General features: G+C 38.8%; 1 protein-coding gene across 1 annotated transcript; it reads right to left on the bottom strand.

The window, feature by feature from the left end:
- Positions 1–2937: 2937 nt before the first annotated feature.
- LOC112017308 (CEN-like protein 2) lies at positions 2938–4584 on the bottom strand. Its single transcript, XM_024049778.2, has 4 exons — positions 4251–4584; positions 4040–4101; positions 3449–3489; positions 2938–3316 (listed from the first exon to the last, which is right to left on the bottom strand). The coding sequence occupies exons 1-4, from the start codon at positions 4446–4448 to the stop codon at positions 3099–3101; spliced, it is 519 nt and encodes a 172-aa protein (XP_023905546.1). The 5' UTR covers positions 4449–4584; the 3' UTR covers positions 2938–3098.
- Positions 4585–20460: the final 15876 nt, after the last annotated feature.

A 20460-nucleotide genomic window follows, 5' to 3' on the forward strand; every position in this document is an offset into this window, starting at 1 on the left:
ATTTTATATTGCACTTGAAAAGAAACCTGCAGAACTAATTCAACTAGTAAAAGAAAAAGGGAAAAGGTATTTTGGATCCATTCTTAATAGTCCTGTTGCCCCCATTGGTCCATGGTTTTCACAAGTTTACTTCCACCAATTATAGATGCGCCCTGATTTTGTTTGTTTTCTTATTCGTATCTCTTTAATTCATAATATATTCTCTCTGTCTCTCCCTCTCTCATGTTATTTGTCTCTGAAAAGCTCATTATTTATTTAAAATCTAGGTTAATTGATATTTGTTTTAATAAAATCTGGTGTAGTTCTACCATACCAAAAGCATAACAATCTTGAAACCTTATGAATTTCTCTATTTAAAACATGGTTGGATTAAACTTTTAGGAAACATGTACTTAAATTTGAGTATCTAGTGGTGGGGGCTTAAGCAAGATACACAAGGTAAATTTGAGCATCTAGTGGTGGGGGCTTAAGCAAGATAATCGACTCTAGTCTAATCCAAATATCACGAAAGGAAATGTCAACAACAAGAGCAGGACTTCATTTTTTTATTTTTTTATGGGTAGGTAGGACTTCATTTGATAAGGAAGAAATGATGAGACTCATTAGAAGCTAATCTTGGTGAGTCCATGAAACAAAGGCCGGATTGGAAACTTGTTCATTATTGGGTGTTACTGTGACTGGTGGACAAGGGTTTGAACCATCAATAAAATCAAGGTGGTCTTGGCCACGGAAAAAAGGAATAAGTTGGGTTTTCCAATAAGGTTGAGTGAGAGATGAGTTATTGGGATGGAGAGAGGATGATGATGAAGAAGAAGAGGAATCATTGATGGACCAGGAAGCATAGACACTTCATTTTGAGTGTTGTACCAACCATTTTATGTTATAATTATTTTGATATTGCTTGTGTCACCATGTCGTACCCGTGTCCGTGTTTGAATAGACAATAATTTTTATGTAATCTATCAACCATAATAAGAGAAAATTTCTAAATATACTACAAAATGTATTCAACATTATAATAAATCAAAACTTTAAATCCTAGCATTATTATATTGATTCATATTCCCATATAATTATCAATACAATGTACTAAATATGTCTTTAATAAATTTGATATTGTGGGTCTCTTTCTCTATATATATGTGTGTGTATGATATCTTTAACTCAAAAATACAGGTGTGGTGACTAAATCGTGTGCATATATTATGCTTAACTGCATTTAGATTTAACCCAAAATATATATATATATATATATTCTAAAAAAAAATTTATTTGAGAAACACATAAACACACACACACATATATGGGGGAAGGGTGATGAGATAAGGGAATACACTCACATGCCAACACCAAAACTGCATGCGGTAGTTAGTGTCATGGAACAAGTGATAAACCCTTTCTCAATATCACACCTTACCGATGTGGGATGACTCGATATATTTTAAAACTTAATTTCTAAAATTGAAAGTACAAAGACTGAAATGAACCATACATAAAAATATAAATGTGAGATTTGCAAATGCCCTTATAATTTATTTATGTCATTTATATGGCTTAAATTTTTCAGTAATTTAATTTAATTTTATCAATATAAAAGTGATGGTCAATCTTTACTCAGTGGTCAACTCACATTTATAGATAGTGCTCATCAGTGGCACACTTATGCAAAGTGTACATGTGTATTTCCTAGTTCTCTTGCTCCATTATTAATATAAATACATAACAATCGAACAAAGAAAATAAAAATCAATATTTTGAACACCTACTATTGCCATCCTCTCAATTAGCTCCTTTAAGTGGATCATAATTAGTTTAAACGTTAAAATCGTTTGTTGTCAAATATTATCTACAAAAAAATTTATTGATACTTTAACATAATGATAAAAAATAATTATCATAGAAATGACTCATAATACATTAGTTTGAATCTTATTGGATTCATATCTAAAACCGAAAAGAAAGGAAAAGAAAAAAACGACTCCTTTAATTGTATCTTCCATTAAAATTATTCAAAAAATATCTTTAATTAAAAAATTGATTTAAAAAAAATGATTGGATTCATATTTTTCAACAATTATGTTAATGGCTAACCATTGAGGACTTCGACAAACACCACCCAATATAATTATGTCTACTGATACGTTAAGCACACACGTCCCTTTATCTCTTTTTGTTTTGAGCACTTTGGACTTCAATATTTTGGGTGGCAAGTTTGTATCAGACATGATCAATACCCATCAATTTGCTGATTTTTTATAACACGGAACTGGCATGGAATGCTGGTCATGGATTAGGTTTCTGAATGAAAATTATCCAGTCAAATACTTCCACTAAGTACTGTTATAGCGAAGTTTTTGTTGTGCTGTAGATGAAAATTAACTATTCATTTAGGGGAAAAAAAGAAGTAGTATTGCATTCATAATATTTTTATAATAATTTTACAACAAATTCTAGATGTAGATCTACCACTAATATCACATTTTACTTATTAATAACAATTTACCACCTATAATTTGTTATAAAATTATTATGAAAATGTTGGGATCGTAGTATTAAGATGAACCCCACTTCCTACTCATACTCAGAGGGCTTTGATATTGCACCTGACATATAATTGGTAAGAAAGGAAGATGGGAAATGATAGACTGATGTGATACCAATCCCATGCTTTTCTTTGAACTTGAACTATAAGACAGTGAAGCCAAAACCCTAAACTGGACCAAGTGAAAAAAGTTGGAGAGATAATTGAACATTGGGTTGTGTGCCACGTCTCCTAAGTATGATTCTCTTATTGAAAATAAGAACGCCCCTCCTCTTGATTTTTCGCAGGCATTAGCATATGGTAAGGTTGTTATGCACTAAGTTTAGACCAGCTAAAGAGTAACAAATTCATTAGCTTTTAATGGAAAGCAAATAATGAAAGCGAGCACAAAAAGAGGGAGTGATTGATTTTGTGCAAGTTTATTTTAATTTTATATAATTACATGTGCATAATAGAGAGTAGAGATGTAACTCTTAAAAAGCCTTAGTAGAGCACTTTATTCTAATACATTTGCACTAACATTTTTATTTTTTATTTTTTGCTGGGGGGGCTTAACTTAGCGTCTTCTTGCGGCTGTTTCTCTCTGTGCATTGAAATAAACAGCAGCAACTGGTAAGCCAAGATCGTTTTCAGCTGCAAAACTTCGAGTGTTGAAGTGATCCCTTGAAGAAGGTGGGGTTACTGACTGTCTGCGTTTCTGTTTGAACAGAACAAACACAAACCTGTGGATCCCAATATTAGGCCTTGGAATCTCATAGCTCACAACCTCCCTTCCTGTAATATACAAGAAAAAAAAAGAAAAAAAAAAAAGAAAAAGGAAAAAAAAAAGATGAAACTATAGATTAAAGCCTTATCTTTGTATTACTCTCTCCTTTCCAGCATGTGAAATTAATAGAATGAACATACCAAATGTGGCATCTGTTGTGCCAGGAATGTCTGTGACTATCCTGTAACATAATATATAAATGGTTAGTTCCGTTTGTTCAATTTTAGCTTAGTACATATCATCCAAACATTTTGATCAGGGTAACTCCATTATGGAGTTTTTAAAATCCTATCTATTTCATTTTGAAATTAAAAATTCATGATATGATAAAATTCAATCCACTCGTTTCAAAATAGATGGATAAGATTTTAAGAACTTAATCCATGTTAAATATACTACATTTTTTTTTTTGATAGGTAAATATACTACATATTGGTTACAACAGTTATGGAAAACATTAATTGATATAGAAGGACAAGGATAGACAAATATGTGCTAGTGCTAAAAGGTTATTCTGCAATTTTCTATGACACAAATGAAGCATTCTAGCAAGTAGCAACTGCTATAGTGTTTTTGCACTCTTAAGCGCCTTACAGCTGTTTGTATCTGAACATCTGGGGTCTGTGAAATAATTAACCATATCCAAGTGTATGTAATCGCTTTTATCTATATATTTATTTTTCATTTAGTTTATTGTTAGACATGGGCTAGCTGTTATATATATGTGTTACCAGTGTAGGTGTTCCCTTAAATAAGGATCACTAGGGCCAGGAACATCTGGATCAGTCATGACCTGCAAAAAAGAGGAGGGAACACATGGTGCAAAAAAATCAAGAACACTTCAATAATAGGGAGAGAGAGAGATATATATATATAATAAAGCAACACAATAATGAAGAAAGAGAAACGAGAATAAGGATAAATAGGGGAAATTCAAAGTACCAGTGTGAAAAAAGATCTCATGTCACCTCCTTGAACCTCAACCCTAGGTTTGTTGGTTACTGTGGAAGGATAGAACTCATGCCCATTGCAGACTTGCTTGTTGTTGTAAGTGATGGACATTTTTATGCTTGGTGTGAAAGAGTCAAGAACATCTCCTATGACTCTACCAACAATGAGAGGCTCAGATATTCTTGCCATTGAAAGAGTGAGAAAGGGAGAGAAGTGACTTGAGAGGTTGAATAACTCAGGTGTTTGCTATTGGGCATGGAAATAGAAACAGCATATTTATAGTAGTTTGAAGTACCCCTGGCTACAAGTCACTTAGATCTTAATGTGCCTTGAGGTTATTTGAGCATAAAAGAATATCATAATTGACATCTAGAAAAAGAGGTTACTAGACTGAGTTTGTTCCCACCTCTCTCTCTCTCTCTCTCTCTCTCTCTCTCTCTCTCTCATAATTAGGCACGTCAAGAGCTTAGTGGTTTGTTTTCTATGAAATCAACTAGGTATGTGAAGCCCCCCTCTCTCGTATTGGGTCCCTAGGAATTGGTTCTTAGTTTGCTGTTTATTTGTAACCAAATGAAATCTCATACATAAGATTTTTTTTTTTTTTTTTTTTTTGGGGGTTAAAGTTATAAATTAAGATATTATATAATTAGAAAATTTTCGGCATGAAATATTGTAAGTCCTCAATTTACAAGTTATTTGTAATATTTGAATAGAAAAATGCTAAAGATTTTATATGATTTTTTTTTAAAAATTTTACTTCATAAATATTAACAAATGTTACAATAAATATGATTGATGATTTAAAAAGCATAATAAATAAATGTATAACTCGTTTTTAATGATTAGTGACACTTAAATTTGAACAAGTAATATAATAAAATTTTATAATATCTCTAACATCACTTGTCTAAAAATTTTGAAATGTAGGAGCATGGAGATTGTTAAATTAATAGCCTTGTGTTACATTAGCACTGTCCCTATAAATTTTGCACGTGGGGTCCTTGCTAAAAAAGTTGTAATTTCTTCTTTATATTTAAAACATAAAGCAAATACAGGAAACTCCTAAGGTTCTTCCTTTTTTTTTTTTTTTTTCTTTTTCTTTTTCTTTTTGATGAACAAGGTTCTTTGTGAACGTTTCTCCCAAAAAAAAAAAAAAAAAAAAGGTTCTTTGTGAACATTGCTCTTATAGGGAAATCATCTTTTGCATTTAAGGTAATAAGAAAGTAGAAATTGTTGAACAAAAATCGTAGAACTTTCCTGGATTACATATGCACATATAGAAAATTACTATTTTCGGAGATTCTTAGAGGGTCTCAGGGCATAAAGGAACTCCACCACATTTGCCGAGAGCAATGAGTGTTAGTGCTCAGAGGTCATTTCAAAGCAAAAGGGATTCAGTTCCAAGAATAGTAAGGAGAAGAAGGTGGCTTTTCTATAACTAGAAGCCAAAGTACTTTTTCTGTATATCCCTAGCTGTAGCTGGACTTCATGTCATGTGATATTTCTCAATACACCACGCCCCATGTTTCATCTCTTTTTTCTTTACTTATTTGTTTATTTTCTTCTTTCTCCCTCACCATGTTTTCTCTCATTGTCCCTAATATTATAACATATCAGTGGTAAGCTTCCAATAAGATTGATACATATACATTCCCATATCAATGATGCCCATGGACACCATAGTCAGGCACTGCAGTAATCACATCCCAAAATAATATTCTAGCCGCAGATTATCCAGCCAAAAAGAATATGGCATATGTACCTAGCAGCAGTATTTTAGCATTTTCAAAATGGTTTTCTTATTATTTGAGAGCTAAAGATACATGCATTTGTAACTCTTCTTTGTCCTTTCTGGTGCAATTTTAGCTTTAAAAATGGAGGGGAAAAAAACAGAAGTCTTCTCTAGTTCGATGGCAATTAATAAGCAGTACGTATGCTAGATAATAAAACCGAGCCACTCCCTTACCAAAAATTCCGTTCCTTCCATATGGGTTGAATTGTGAATACCATAAAGTATAAACAATATCTAAAAATCTATTTTGGTTATTTAGTCAGCAAGGCTTTTAGATTTAGTCTTATTTTTTTATAAAGAATCTTCTCTTTCTCTCTTGGTGGAGTCAGAATTTTAACTTTGGGAGGCCAAATTAAAATGTTATAATTATTTTTTTACATATTATATATTATGTGTATATATATATATATATATTAGCCTAAAAATAATACAAACATAGTTAAACATGCAAATAAAAATATTCTATAAGCCAATAAATGTATAATAAAAAGTTTATATCAAACCCAATAAATATAAGCTAATATTAAGAAAAATACTATAAACTTTTTATCTTTTCTTGATCTATTATCTTGAAAATACTAGGTATAAAAAAAAAATACAAATTAAAAGTATAACAAAATTTAGTTACAAAATTGATTACAACCTTACTCAATATCTTTTTATGAGAAGTGAATTTTGATAAATTTACTATTGGATTAGATCTTGTTCTTATATTCTTCATGCTTGCAAAGTTTCTAGAAAATAAAATATCAATAGCTATATTATCAATAAATTATTTAAATTGTAAATTTTTGTAATTTAAAGTTATGTATTAAATATAAACATTTAGATCATATTGTAAATAATATACAATTGACACAAAATTTGACATGTGTATTGGGAGGGTAAAGAACGTACAAAATTTTTTATTTAAACTTTGTCCTTAAAAGTAACCCCCAATTAAAATGAACACACATGCTATTGACAACATTTTTCAATATACACAAATCTATAATTTATAATATATATAAAATTGAAATCATTTGACTTTTAAAGTTGACATCATAATAAACATAAGTTTTTTGAGGCTTTACAATTTTATATACTGTAGGGTCGGTTTTTGTAGTCCAAGCCCAAAAGATATGAGTCAAAGGGCCAACGAACCCAGGACAATAAATTTGTAGAGAGTGGGCGAAAGAGCTAGGCTGGTTATGAAGTAAACAATGGTTGGCTAGGTTACTTGCAGTAATGATAACATGAACTAATGCTTGAACAACTCCATAAATGTATGTCCGAAGAGATGTTTTATTAAGTGAACAGTGATTATAACATTCAGAGTTACAGTAAAGCTTTTTTCTTCCTTTTTTCTCTCTCTCCTCCGTCCCATATTATCAGGGACCCATCTTCTTTATATAGCATCCTCTCCTATCATCTCCATCGTCCACCTGTTCTTCATCTGTGTATCTACTCAAGTGCATGTCACGTCATGTGTCTACTTTAGTTCTTGGTGAGTGGCGGTAGCCGAGGTTACATTGTTTAGGGGTCTTCTCCACATAAATGCGGCCAGAAAAGCTGTTGCAGTGCATTAAATGCGGTGGTAGCAGCTTTTCCTTTAGATATTTTTTAGTTCTGATCATCTCCGGATCCACCCAGAACTTATCATTATCGTTGGAATTGTTAGGAAGATTATTCGGACCTTCCACACGTTTGTTTGATCAAGACTATTTGTGGCTGAGGAGTAAGATGTCTTCGAACCAGTGATGACCTCTTCAGACGGTACTCCCCCTTTACTTCTGGGCTTCCTGCTTCAGATGGGCCGCCCCAACAACCTATTGCTCCTCGAAAATAGAATAGTCCTTAACAGGGTGTCCCGGGCCCATTAAGTAGCTCTGGGCTTTTTCCCCTACAATAGCCCCTCAAAATCTTAATTTTTCCTTCGCGTCCGAAGAGAAAAAATGGGATTTTGACTTGTCACGGGGTAAAAGCTTGAAAACAGACAAAAGTTCAGCTTGGCACGTGTGTAGGTATAGATGCACGCGCTCCATCATTGCTGCCGTTGTTTTCCGTATTCCCGAAGCGCTACATTAATTACAACAGGGGGCGCCTTGTCCTTTGCATCGAACGGTGGGCTATTGATCCAACGGACAGGGTTCTTCCTCGGGATTTTGGCAAAATAAATTCTACCCCTTCGTTTAACCTCGTATAAAGTCTCAAAGGTAGACATTTCTTCCTTACTTTGCAACTCCCAGACCATTCCACAAGAACAAGCACACAAACGCTCTGAGCTCTTCCAATCGCCGATTTCAATCCTTCCCTGAGTTCTCAAGAATCCTTCCGCGAGTTCAGAGATCGGGGTCTAGTTCAGTTCCTGTAAGTTTCTATCATCTCAATCCTCCAGTTTTCTCTTCGGCTATCCTTTTTCCAATTTGAGCGATTGTTTCCTCGCTGCTGCATCATATCTCCACTTTTCCGTTGAGTAGTGATGGGAAAACTCAAGTACTTGGTAGATAGCCCTACCCAGTTGGACAAGTTTAGGGCCACATACTGCATACCTCCAAACGTGGGTGTGAGGTATTGCCCTCCGGAGAAGATACTAACTGATCGAAAAACGGGGGAAGTTGTGATTCCTGTCATTGCCTTCCTAGAAGGGGGAATGACAATTCCTATGGGCCCTATCACTACTAGCTACCTTCGAAACCATAGGATTACCCCTTGGCAGTGCACGCCTAATATGTTTAGGATCCTAGGAGCAATCGAGGACCTTAACCGCCACCTAGGATTAGGGCTCACTTGGCTTGACGTGGTGCACATATATGAGTTCCACAGCCAGCAAGGAGCGGGATATTATTTAAAATCCTAGTTTGACGTTGTTAGGCTCATCTCCTGCCATCCCAAATCCAATAAAGGGATGAAGGATGACTATGTGATCATCTCGGGCGCGTGGTATGACGGCCCTCACTATCCGACCAGAGCAGGAGAGCCAGGTGGGATACGTTAGGCTTAGGCACACTAACCACAGGCTTAGGATCTTCGTCTTTTAACAGTTTTTGATTCTTCTTGTGTTGCTGCATTCTAGTTTCTAACAAAGCCCTGTTGTGACTTGTAACAGATAAGAGAAACATCTCTCCTCGGCTCAGCCTCACCAACTTCGCCGCGCTCAACTTTTTGCTACGATCCGAGATCTTCGTAAGTGAGGACGGACAACTCCGATCGGCTCCCCTTATCCTAGGGTACAAAGCGAAGTGAAAAGACTTCCAACCGGTCGGCAACGCGATAGTCCAGGGAGACAAGCGTCTCAACCGTATCGTCGTTTCGTTTAAGGGTTTTTTGGCTCTGCACGACCTTCCACGTGTACCACACCCAAACCCCCGGGGTATACCCCCTCTCGTACAGCCACTCCAGCAAGTTCCCCTCAGACCAGAGGTTGAGGGTGAAAAGGTTGGTTCCTCCACCTCCTCGCTAGAAGAACAAATAGACCAGTTCCACTTTGGGGGGGAAGCTTCAGGGGCAAATCAAGTGTAGAGGTCTCGGACACTGAGGAAGGAGGTGACAGGCAGTCCAGTGTCCACCCATTTTTGGTAACTGCCCTCCCCGACGACTCTTCGAACGAAGACATGGCGGATTTGAAACGCCTGATGAGGAATAGGGGCCAAAAGGCCGAGCAGAAAGGCGCTGGGACCTCTCAACCAGTAGAGATCCCGTCTCCAGCACCTCCCGAGGCTCCTGAACTCAGCTTGAAGCCCATACCGAACTTACAGAAGAAGAGGCCCCACGAGCCTGAAGAGAGGGAGGTGGGGGTGTCACCAAAAATGAATAAGCAACAGAAAACGGTGAAAGAGCCTCGAGGAAAAAGGGCCACTTCCACAGAAAGCTGAGACGAGGTCCACGGGGCTGAGGTACGCCGAGGAGGGGGACTTCGCATCTGGTCCCCTAGGCTGGAGCTGGATGGCACCTCCATTCCTTGGGATGCATCCCTTAGGAATTATGATGGGGGAAGGGCAGGGTATGTTGTTGGGGCCCTGCGGCAGCCACTCCTTCTCCCCTATGATATGGAGTCCTACAGGCGCTTCAATCAGCAGAAGCTCTTCTTGTCCCTTAAGAGGGATATAGCCATGGTAAGCAAACTCATTCTCTTAATTTAGGTTCTATTTTTAATTTGCTCTGCTCCCTTTCTTCATCCCATGTCGAAAATGTTGTCATGCAGATTACTCAGCAAATCTACGTGACTGAGGAATGGAATAGGAAGTCCTACCTCGAGGCCCAAGCAGCAGTCCAGTCTCAATCCGAGGTGGAGAAAGCTCTTGGCCAGCTGAAGGAGGAGTATGCTCGCACGTTCGAGCAGATTAAAGCCGTGACCAGGCAGAGGGACAATTACAAGGCAGGCCTCCAAACCGCCGAGACCCAGGCCGAGGAGCAGCGCAAACAATTGCACGCGTCAGAGATCAACCTAGCGACCGAAAGGGAGTTGGTGAAGGGCCTCAGGGTTGAACTCCAAAAAGCCAGAGAGGGCGCCCGAGCAGCCGAGCAGGAGGTTCAACTAGCCAAGGAGTCAGTTGAAGCTGAGAGAAAAGCGGCATATCAGCTGGGAGTGGACGAGACTGGGAAGCTACTTACGGAGCAATTTGCTTCGGTTGCTCGTGAGTACTGCGACGTAACCTGGCAAAAGGCACTGGACGTCGCTAGGGTCTCTTCGGACTCTCCCCTGAGGCTACCTGGGAGCATATACTATGATCCAGAGATCCGAGAGCTCCCAGAGACCGACTCTCCTCCTGCTCCACAGCTTTTGGAGGCTATGGAGCAAAGCTTAGTCAGTGTAGCTTCCCCATCCGCCTTTGATGCACCCAGAGAGGCTGGTCTGCCAGTTGAACCAGCCAAAGACAAAGGTCAAGGGTTGGACGAAGAGAAGACTCCTGCTGAGTCCCAGAGCCAAGCCCCAGAAGCTGCCGCTCAGACAGGCCAGGTTGCTGACCCTGTGGTTCCTTCAGCTCAAGAGTAGATACATAGGCCCCCCCCCCTTTTTTGTGTTTTTCTTTCTGTAAGAGATTGTAAGCTACTTTCTTGATTAATGAAGCAGTTTCTCCTTCGCATTTATTTGCTTTGCTGTGTAATACAACTCACTATTATTATTAAGGTCCTGTACTTTAACTTTATTGTGATCCTGATATCATGTTAACAACGCGCATGACTAAGATTGGTATTAGAAAGGGGCAGAATGTATGAGAACTATTACTAAACAACGAAAACTACAGGGGTTATAGTAAAAAGCTCCACAAGCCTTTCCAAATGATAACACTTGAGAGTTAGATATTGTCATACCCACAATCCTCTACAAAATCTTTTGTGGTTTTCCTCAACTCCTACCTCTCTATATCCAAATCCTTGAGAGGTTGATAGCTCAAATACTTACCACACCCATTTTGAGTGTAAAGTGAGGTTTTGGTGTTGCTGAGAAGTATTGAAAGAAGTTATTTGTTTGGTGGATGTAATCGGGCTGAATTGCGTGATTCGGAGAGATAGAGAAGAAAATGCTTCGTCAAGTCAGTTAGTAGCAAGAGCTTGGAGGGCTTAAGTATATGGGGTAAACTAGGGTTGGAGGATTTTTTGTTATTCGTGTACTCCAACTTATTATCTAGTAGATCAATTTATCGCTTAGAGGGCGACGGAGAGGTTTTCGCTGAGTTCTTCGATTTCCTCTTCGATAACACATCGCGGTGTTATCTTGTGTTTGCATCTTTCTTTCCTACACTTTTAGTTTTCATTTTATTGTTAATATTTGATGAATATGGTTTAGAGTAGTCTTATGGTTTTTTCGCTCTCATTTACTCTATTCCGCACTTAGTTTAAGTTAGAATAAAATCAACCGAGCCATAATTTTTAATTTGAAAATCTAAACAACTCTTATATTTTCATACATATTCGAGCTTTCAATATAGAAAACAATATGCCTTTGAATTCTATTGTTAAAAATTGAATTCCCAAAAGATGTTTTAAGAATTTTCTAAGATAATTTGTGTTATGTATAGTATAAGAAACATTACATTCCCTTAAAATTTACCACAATTTTTAATAAAGTTTGTAGTGAGTCTTTGTGTTAAAACTTCATTCTCAGTCTCGTGTGTGTGTGTTTCTAAAAAGAAAAAGAAAAAAATCTCTCTTTATTTTTTTTTTTTCATCTAAATATTAAATTTGATAATTATGGTAGTTATTAATAAATTTTTATTACGATAGTGATTGTACATAAAATTACATATTATAAATTAGAATTTTTTATAATTTTGTTTGTTTATGAAACTATAGATTCTAGTAATAATGAAATTATGATGATTGAAGATTCTAATAAATAGTTTAGTATATAATACAATTTAAATTTAATTATATATATATATATATATATATAATGGTATATGTGGGGGGAAAAAGCCCAGAGCTACTTAATGGGCCCGGGACACCCTGTTAAGGACTATTGTATTTCCGAGGAGCAATAGGTGGTTGGGGCGGCCCATCTGAAGCAGGAAGCCCAGAAGTAAAGGGGGAGTACCGTCCGAAGAGGTCATCACTGGTCCGAAGACATCTTACTCCTCGGCCACAAATAGCCTTGATCAAACAAACGTGTGGAAGGTCCGAATAATCTTCCTAACAATCCCAACAATAATGATAAGTCTGGGTGGATCCGGAGATGATCAGAACTAAAAAATATCTAAAGGAAAAGCTGCTACCACCGCATTTAATGCACTGCAACAGCTTTTCTGGCTGCATTTATGTGGAGAAGACCCCTGAGTGTAACCTCGGCTACCGCCACTCACAAAGAACTAAAGTAGACACATGACGTGACATGCACTTGAGTAGATATGCAGATGAAGAACAGGTGGACGATGGAGATGATAGGAGAGGATGCTATATAAAGAAGAAGGGTCCCTGATAATATGGGACGAAGGAGAGAGAGAAAAAAGGAAGAGAAAAGTTTTACTGTAACTCTGAATGTTATAATCACTGTTCACTTAATAAAACATCCTTCGGACAAACATTAATAGAGTTGTTCAAGCATTAGTTCATGTTATCATACTGCAAGTAACCTAGCCAACCATTGTTTACTTCATAACCAGCCTAGCTCTTTCGCCCACTCTCTACAAATTTATTGTTTGGGTTCGTTGGCCCTTTGACCCATATCTTTTGGGCTTGGCTACAAAAACCGACCCTAGAATTGGCGTCGTCTGTGGGAAGAGCTTGTGCAGGGGTGGAAACAACAGTAGGTGATGGCTGGACACGGTCAACAAGAAGCGGAGTCTAGGGCATCCCAACACGTTGACCCTTTTCTTAACCTGGAGCGGAGACAGGACCGCGAGGGTAGCGTGCACACTGTGCCCCCTGGGCAGAACCAATCACACAGTGGGAGTCACATGTCCCATGCAGAGAAGAACCAAGATTTACAGCAGGAGATTGAAAAGCTAAAAAGGGAGTTACGCCATGCAAAGAGGAAACGGGCTCCCTCGTACTCTGATGAGGACCCTGATGACAAGCCGGACGTCACTTATCAACATAAATCCAGGACACTAGCCAGCGAGTCCTATACCTATGAAGAAGAATCTCATAGTAAGGGGCAACGCAGAAGTCCACCACATGGAGACGTGGGAAACGACGCCATGAGCAGGGTTCTAAACCAGATTTCTAAGTCACCCTTCACGCGCAGGATTGAAGAGGCGAGACTTCCTCGGCGTTTTAATCAACCAACGTTCACTATCTACAACGGTAAAACAAACCCCGTGGAACATGTGAGTCATTTTAACCAGAGGATGGCTGTCTACTCCAGGGACGAAGCGCTGATGTGTAAGGTCTTCCCTTCCAGTCTTGGGCCAGCTGCCATGAGGTGGTTCGATGGGCTGAATCCAAATTCCATCAGCTCTTTCAAAGAGCTCACCCAAGCTTTTGGTTCACGATTTGTCACCTGCTAAAGAGTAGCCTGACCTTTGTCTTCTCTACTGTCTTTGAGCATGCAGGAAAGGGAGACACTGAAGGTGTATTCGGACAGATATTAGGAGATGTTTAATGACATTGAGGGCAATTTTGATGCAATGGCCCTAGAAACGTTTAAGCTCGGCCTCCCTACCGATCATGGTTTAAGGACATCCTTGTTTGGTAAACTCGTTACTAGCATGCGTCAGCTAATGGACTGCATTGAGAAGTATAAGAGAGTTGAAGAAGACCAACAACAAGGAAAAGGCAAGAAGAAGGTTATCCCCCAAGAGAGGAGGGATTTCAGGTCGGATTGGTACACCAACAGCAAACCGAGGAGAGATTTTCCTGCGCAATCAAGAGCAGCCAATCCCCAGACTGTCAGCACCGTATTTAGAGACCCAGTCCATCAGGTTTTAGAAAAAGTCGAGAACGAGCCGTTCTTCAAGTGGCCGAACAAGATGGCAGGGAATCCTGACAGGCGTAATCGCAATCTCTACTGCCAATACCACCAAGATCATGGGCACACGACTGAGGACTGCAGGAACTTGTGGGTTCATTTGGAACAACTAGTCGGCGAAGGGAAACTGCGACATCTCCTACATCACACCAGTGGCCAAGGAGGTCTGATGAATGCGGAGTCCCGGAGGGACGATCCTCTGAAACCCCCTCTGGGAACTATCAATGTTATCTTTGCAGCCCTAGGAAGAACAGGATCCTGGCCATCTAAGGTCATGTCGGTGGATCGGTTACCTGCGGGGGAATCTGGCCAGGGTCCGAAGAGGTGCAAACTAGATGATCAACTAGTTTTAGGTTTCTCGGACGCAGACAAGGTGGGCACTCTCTAGCCTCATGATGATGCGTTGGTCGTCACCCTCAGAATTGGGGGGTATGATGTGAAACGGGTGATGGTTGACCAAGGTAGCACTGTAGAAATAATGTACCCTGATCTCTACAGGGGGCTGAACCTCAAACTTAGTGACTTAACACCATATACTTCTTCGCTGATCAGTTTCGAATGAAGAGTTGTTATCCCGAAGGGCCAAATACGACTACCTGTGCAAACTGGCTTAGAGGCGGTGGAGGTGGATTTCATAGTTGTGGATGTCTTTTCACCCTATACGGCAATTGTAGCCAGACCTTGGCTTCATGCGCTGGGGGCGGTTTCTTCCACCTTGCATCAGAAAATCAAATACCCATCCGAAGGCCGGGTTTGCGAAATCCAGGGGGATCAATCCATAGCTAGACAGTGCTTAGTGGCTGCCATTCAACATGAGCTAGGAGCCGGGTCGTCGACCAGGGGCTTATAGTAACCAAAGCACCAGTCATCGCCCACTGAAGATCCGGACAAGGGCGCAGGGTGCGAAGATTTGACAAAAGTCGTCATTGGGGATAATCCCAAAAAATTCTTTCAACTCGGATCCCAATTGCCGTTGCAGGAAAAAGAGGAGTTAGTGCAACTTCTTAAGGAAAACCTCGACGTATTCGCTTGGAACGCTTATGAAGCCCCTGGGGTGGATCCGAAATTTATATGCCACCATTTGAAAGTAAACCCCATGATCACCCCTAAGAAGCAACCTCCTCGGCGTCCATCTAGGGAACACGCTGAAGCAGTCAGAGAAGAAGTAGCAAAACTCAAACAAGCTGGGGCTATTAAAGAGGTTTTCTACCCAGAGTGGTTGGCAAATACTGTGGTGGTGAAGAAGAAGAGCAGAAAATGGCGAGTATGTGTGGACTTTACCGACTTAAATAACGCATGCCCTAAAGATCCATTCCCCATGCCTAAAATCGATCGGCTAGTAGATGCCACCATTGGACACCCCCGAATGAGCTTCTTGGACGCATTCCAAGGCTACCATCAGATACCCTTAGCCCTGGAAGACCAGGAAAATACTGCTTTTATGACTCCCACGGGTAACTACCACTATAAGGTGATGTCGTTCGGTTTAAAAAATGCGGATTCTACTTACCAAAGGATGATGACGAGGATGTTTGAACCACAGCTGGGAAGAAATATTGAGATTTATATAGATGACATGGTGGTGAAGAGCAAAGTGGTGGCCGAGCACGTGAAGGACCTAGAAAGCACCTTTGAAGTTCTCAGGAAGTACAAGCTACGTTTGAACGCTGCTAAATGCTCGTTTGGTGTGGGGTTAGGCAAGTTCCTGGGATATATGGTGACTCACAGGGGAATTGAGGTCAACCCTGATCAGATAAGGGCCATCAATGAGTTGTAAGCTCCTCGAAATCCCAAGGAGGTTCAGAAGCTGACAGGGATGACTGCAGCCTTAAATCGATTTATCTCTCGATCAGCGGATAGGTGTCGGCCTTTCTTTTCCCTAATTAACAAGTGGAAAGGGTTCGAGTGGACAGAAGAGTGCGCTGTGGCTTTCCAACAGTTGAAAGATTATCTAGCTCGACCACCAATCATGTCCAGCACTGAGCCCGACGAGGTCTTGTTTGCGTATATCGCTGTAGCTACCCATGCTGTAAGCTTGGTACTGATCCGAGCAGATGGCGGTGTGTAGAAACCCGTTTATTGTGTAAGCAAGTCGCTACATGAAGCCGAGGTCTGTTATTTACTGTTGGAAAAGGCCATTTTAGCAGTGGTGCTCGGTACACGAAAACTCCCACATTATTTCCAAGCCCATACAGTCGTCGTTCTAACCCAGCTTCCGCTCAGAGCTATACTCCGAAATGCAGACTACATTGGAAGAATTGCAAAATGGGGGACGATCCTAGGGGCTTTTGATATCAAGTATATGCCATGCACCTCGGTCAAGGGCCAGGTGCTTGCTGATTTGGTAGCCGAGTTCACGGAGCCCCGACTAGAAGAAGTAAAGCTGACATCAGACATGGATGAAAAATCGGTTGGCATGATTTCTCAACAAGACCCTTCCCATTAGGAGGCATGCGTGAATGGTGCTGCGAACCAGAGAGGCTCTGGAGTAGGGCTAGTGCTGATATCCCCCGAGGGAATCATTATTGAAAAAGCATTAAGGCTGGGCTTCTCGGCAACAAATAATGAGGCGGAATACGAAGCCCTATTGATGGGGATGAGTATGGTCCAAAAGATGGGGAGAAAAGCAGTAAAGTTATTCTCGGATTCAAGGCTGATTGTGGGTCAAGTACAAGGAGAGTTCAAGGCAGAGGACGAAAGAATGCAGGGATACTTGAGCCGAGTTAAACATCTGCAGTCAGGGTTCGAATCTTTCAGCTTGTTGCATATTCCTAGGAATGGTAACTCACACGCGGACTCCTTGGCCACTCTAGCCACCTCTTCGGCACAAGATTTGCTGAGAGTTATCCTCGTCGAGGACTTGCATAAACCTACCGGAGCAGGAAAAGAATTAATTCAAGTACACCAGGTCAGGGTTGAACCCAGTTGGATGGACCCTTTAGTTAAGTTTCTAAAGGAAGATATCTTGCCTGGAGAAAAGGGAGAAGCCGATAAAATTCGGAGGAAAACAGCCAGGTTTTGGTTGTCTGAAGATCAGAAACTATACAAACGTTCCTATTCAAGGTCGTACTTGTTGTGCGTGCATCCTGAAAAGGCTGAGCTGTTATTAGAGGAACTACATGAAGGAATCTGTGGAAGCAGGAAGATCCTTGGCTCACCGAGCCATCACTCCAGGTTATTGGTGGCCAAACATGCAAAAGGAAGCCCTGGATTATGTTAAAAAATGTGATCAGTGTCAACGATTCGCCCCACACATTCATCAGCCAGGGGGGACTCTCAACCCGCTATCCAGCCCGTGGCCTTTTGCCCAATGGGGCTTGGATATCGTGGGACCATTCCCTAAGGCTACAGGAAACAAGAAATATCTGCTGGTCGGCACTGACTACTTCACCAAGTGGGTCGAAACAGAACCTCTTGTAAACATCCGAGACATAGACGTGCAAAAATTTGTGTGGAAGAGTATAGTTACTCGATTTGGAGTCNGTCTAGGGTTTTCTCTTTGAAAAGCACTCATCTCAATATGTGGGTAATGTGGGTATATATAGTGTGGGTGAAGACATGGTATAGCAAATATGCCAAAATAGCAAAATAGAATGTTTCGCAGGTATCTCGCGGGAATGCCTTACCCACAAATACTTGCGAAAACTAGCTGTCATGACTCTTCGCATTTCAGTTATGTGCTCTACACGTGGCTCACTTCATTGGAAGGTTTCATGCGAAACTTCTCACGAAATCCACACTTTCTTCAATAGGTGCTTGAGTCTTCACACTCTCTCTCACACACAACTCATACAATGAAATCCCACATAAAATATAGGGTACCTATGATTGAACAAAAATACAATCAAATTTGGCACGAAATTAAAACCAACACAAATTAGTTGTAAATAACAACTTTACATATATGATCAACATGTTATATATATATATATATATATATATATGTATGTGTATACCAATAGTTCCTAAGTTAGACATACCTAATTTTTAAAAGTTACATTAAATAAGGATTTATAATAAACTATCCTAGTTCCTAGTGGTATTAGGTAGATTTAATAATATTAGATTTTGATATAATAACATCATATTGAATGAAATAATTATGGTATCTTATCAAAAAAAGAAAAGAAGTAAATTATGGTATTAAACAAAAGAAAATCAATTAAAACTATAATGATAAGAAGATTACAACAATTTGAGAGAGAGAAAGAGAGAGCAATTAGGGAAGAAGCTTACATAAATATTTGATGCAGCTTGATCCGTTTATTTGCTTAAAATGAGATAGACAATGACCTTATGCTACTAAGCTAAAACAAATTACTTGCAAAAGCGTGCAATTTATTTGATTTTCTTGATTGAGTCACCGGACAACCATATCATTTTAATCTTATTTTATTTTAATTGATTTTCTTTTGTAAATATATATATTTTTAATTTGTTGAACACCTAATAGTTAAAATGAGATATATGATATGAACCATTAAAGCACCCGTACTAATACATGTATAACAACATAAGTGGTAAATTTTTCATATTCAATTCCAAAAATCATTTATATTAGTCCATGTAAACTTGTATAAATTTAGATTGTTGTTATAATAACCATGTAAATATACATGCTTATTATTCACATCCAAACTATCTTTTTAATACATCTGTACTTAAATACATAAAGAGAGAGAAAGATGATTAGAGAGAGCAAAAAACAAAAAAAAAAAAAACAAAAAAATTGATAAAAGTAAACAAGATAATTTGATATGGGTGTTTTTGAAATGTGGTTGCGTACTTGTGTTAAAAAAAAAAAAATTCTTATACCAAGTAGACAAATTATTTTACACAAGTTAATGTGAATATTCTTATAAAATAACGTTACAAAAAGATAATTTGAGAGACTGTGACCGTATCTCTCTCTCTCTCTCTCTCATTAGCTTTTTTATTTATTTATTTTTTTATTTTTTATTTTTTTAACTTTGGGAAAGGGAGGGGGAGAGGGGCCATATGGCCCGCCACCTTCATCGTAATCAAACAATTATCAGACTTTTAAATATGCTAACATAGACGCAAAAGCGAAAATATAATATAGAATAACACAAGAACACGAAAATTACATGATTCAACCTAACGACCTACATATAAGGAGAAAATTCTTAAGGGCTATATTTTTATTTTAAGTAATTTCTGTATAAATTAATACAAATGCTGTTATAAAGAGAATGTTACAAAAAGATAAATTAGGGACTCTGACAATGATTTCCAAATATTACTCTCTCTCTCTCTCTCTCTCTCTCTCTCTCTCTCTCTCTCTATATATATATATATATATAATTATTTCTTTAAACTTTGGGAAAAAATGAGGGGGAGGGGTGGGGGGCTGGGGGTATATCATATGGCCCCCCCACCTTCCTCTAAATCGAACAACGATCAGACTATTAGATTGGGGGGATATTGCCATTTGCTGGAATGAAAATCAGAGACTTGATTCATTTTCATTTTTCAGTTGCTAAAGCCAAGCAACATCTTTGACGCTCTTCCCCTTTTTCATATTCAGTTTCAGAGTTTCAGTATTAAAATTCTCCCCACTTTTCACGGTCAGAATTTCATTTTCAATTTATGTTTAAATATTGTCTTCTCACTGCCTCACTCTCCCAAACCTGGGCTACAGGAACGTCGGCATAATAGGAATTGGGTCTTGTTCTAAAGTTGGGCCAGGTACTAGTATCCAATACAGATGAATGGTGGGATTTAATGGCTACAGTTCTCTCTATAGGCCAAGATTCTATAGAATTATCTTCTAACACTGGGCCGACAAAACCAGATTAATCCCACAAATTCCACAGGCCTCTTCTCTCAAAAATCCCAATCACAATCTTATAGTCTCGTTTGGCAAAAATTTTAACCGCTTTATATATATATATATATATATATATATATATATATATATATCATATTTAACAAATAAGCCATACGCCATAAGATCATTCGTAGCAGTAGAGCTAAATAGTTATAATGCTATTTTAGTT

This window comes from Quercus suber, unplaced genomic scaffold, assembly GCF_002906115.3.
Source record: "Quercus suber isolate HL8 unplaced genomic scaffold, Cork oak 2.0 scaffold_18, whole genome shotgun sequence".
In the NCBI taxonomy this organism is placed as follows: Eukaryota; Viridiplantae; Streptophyta; class Magnoliopsida; order Fagales; family Fagaceae; genus Quercus; species Quercus suber.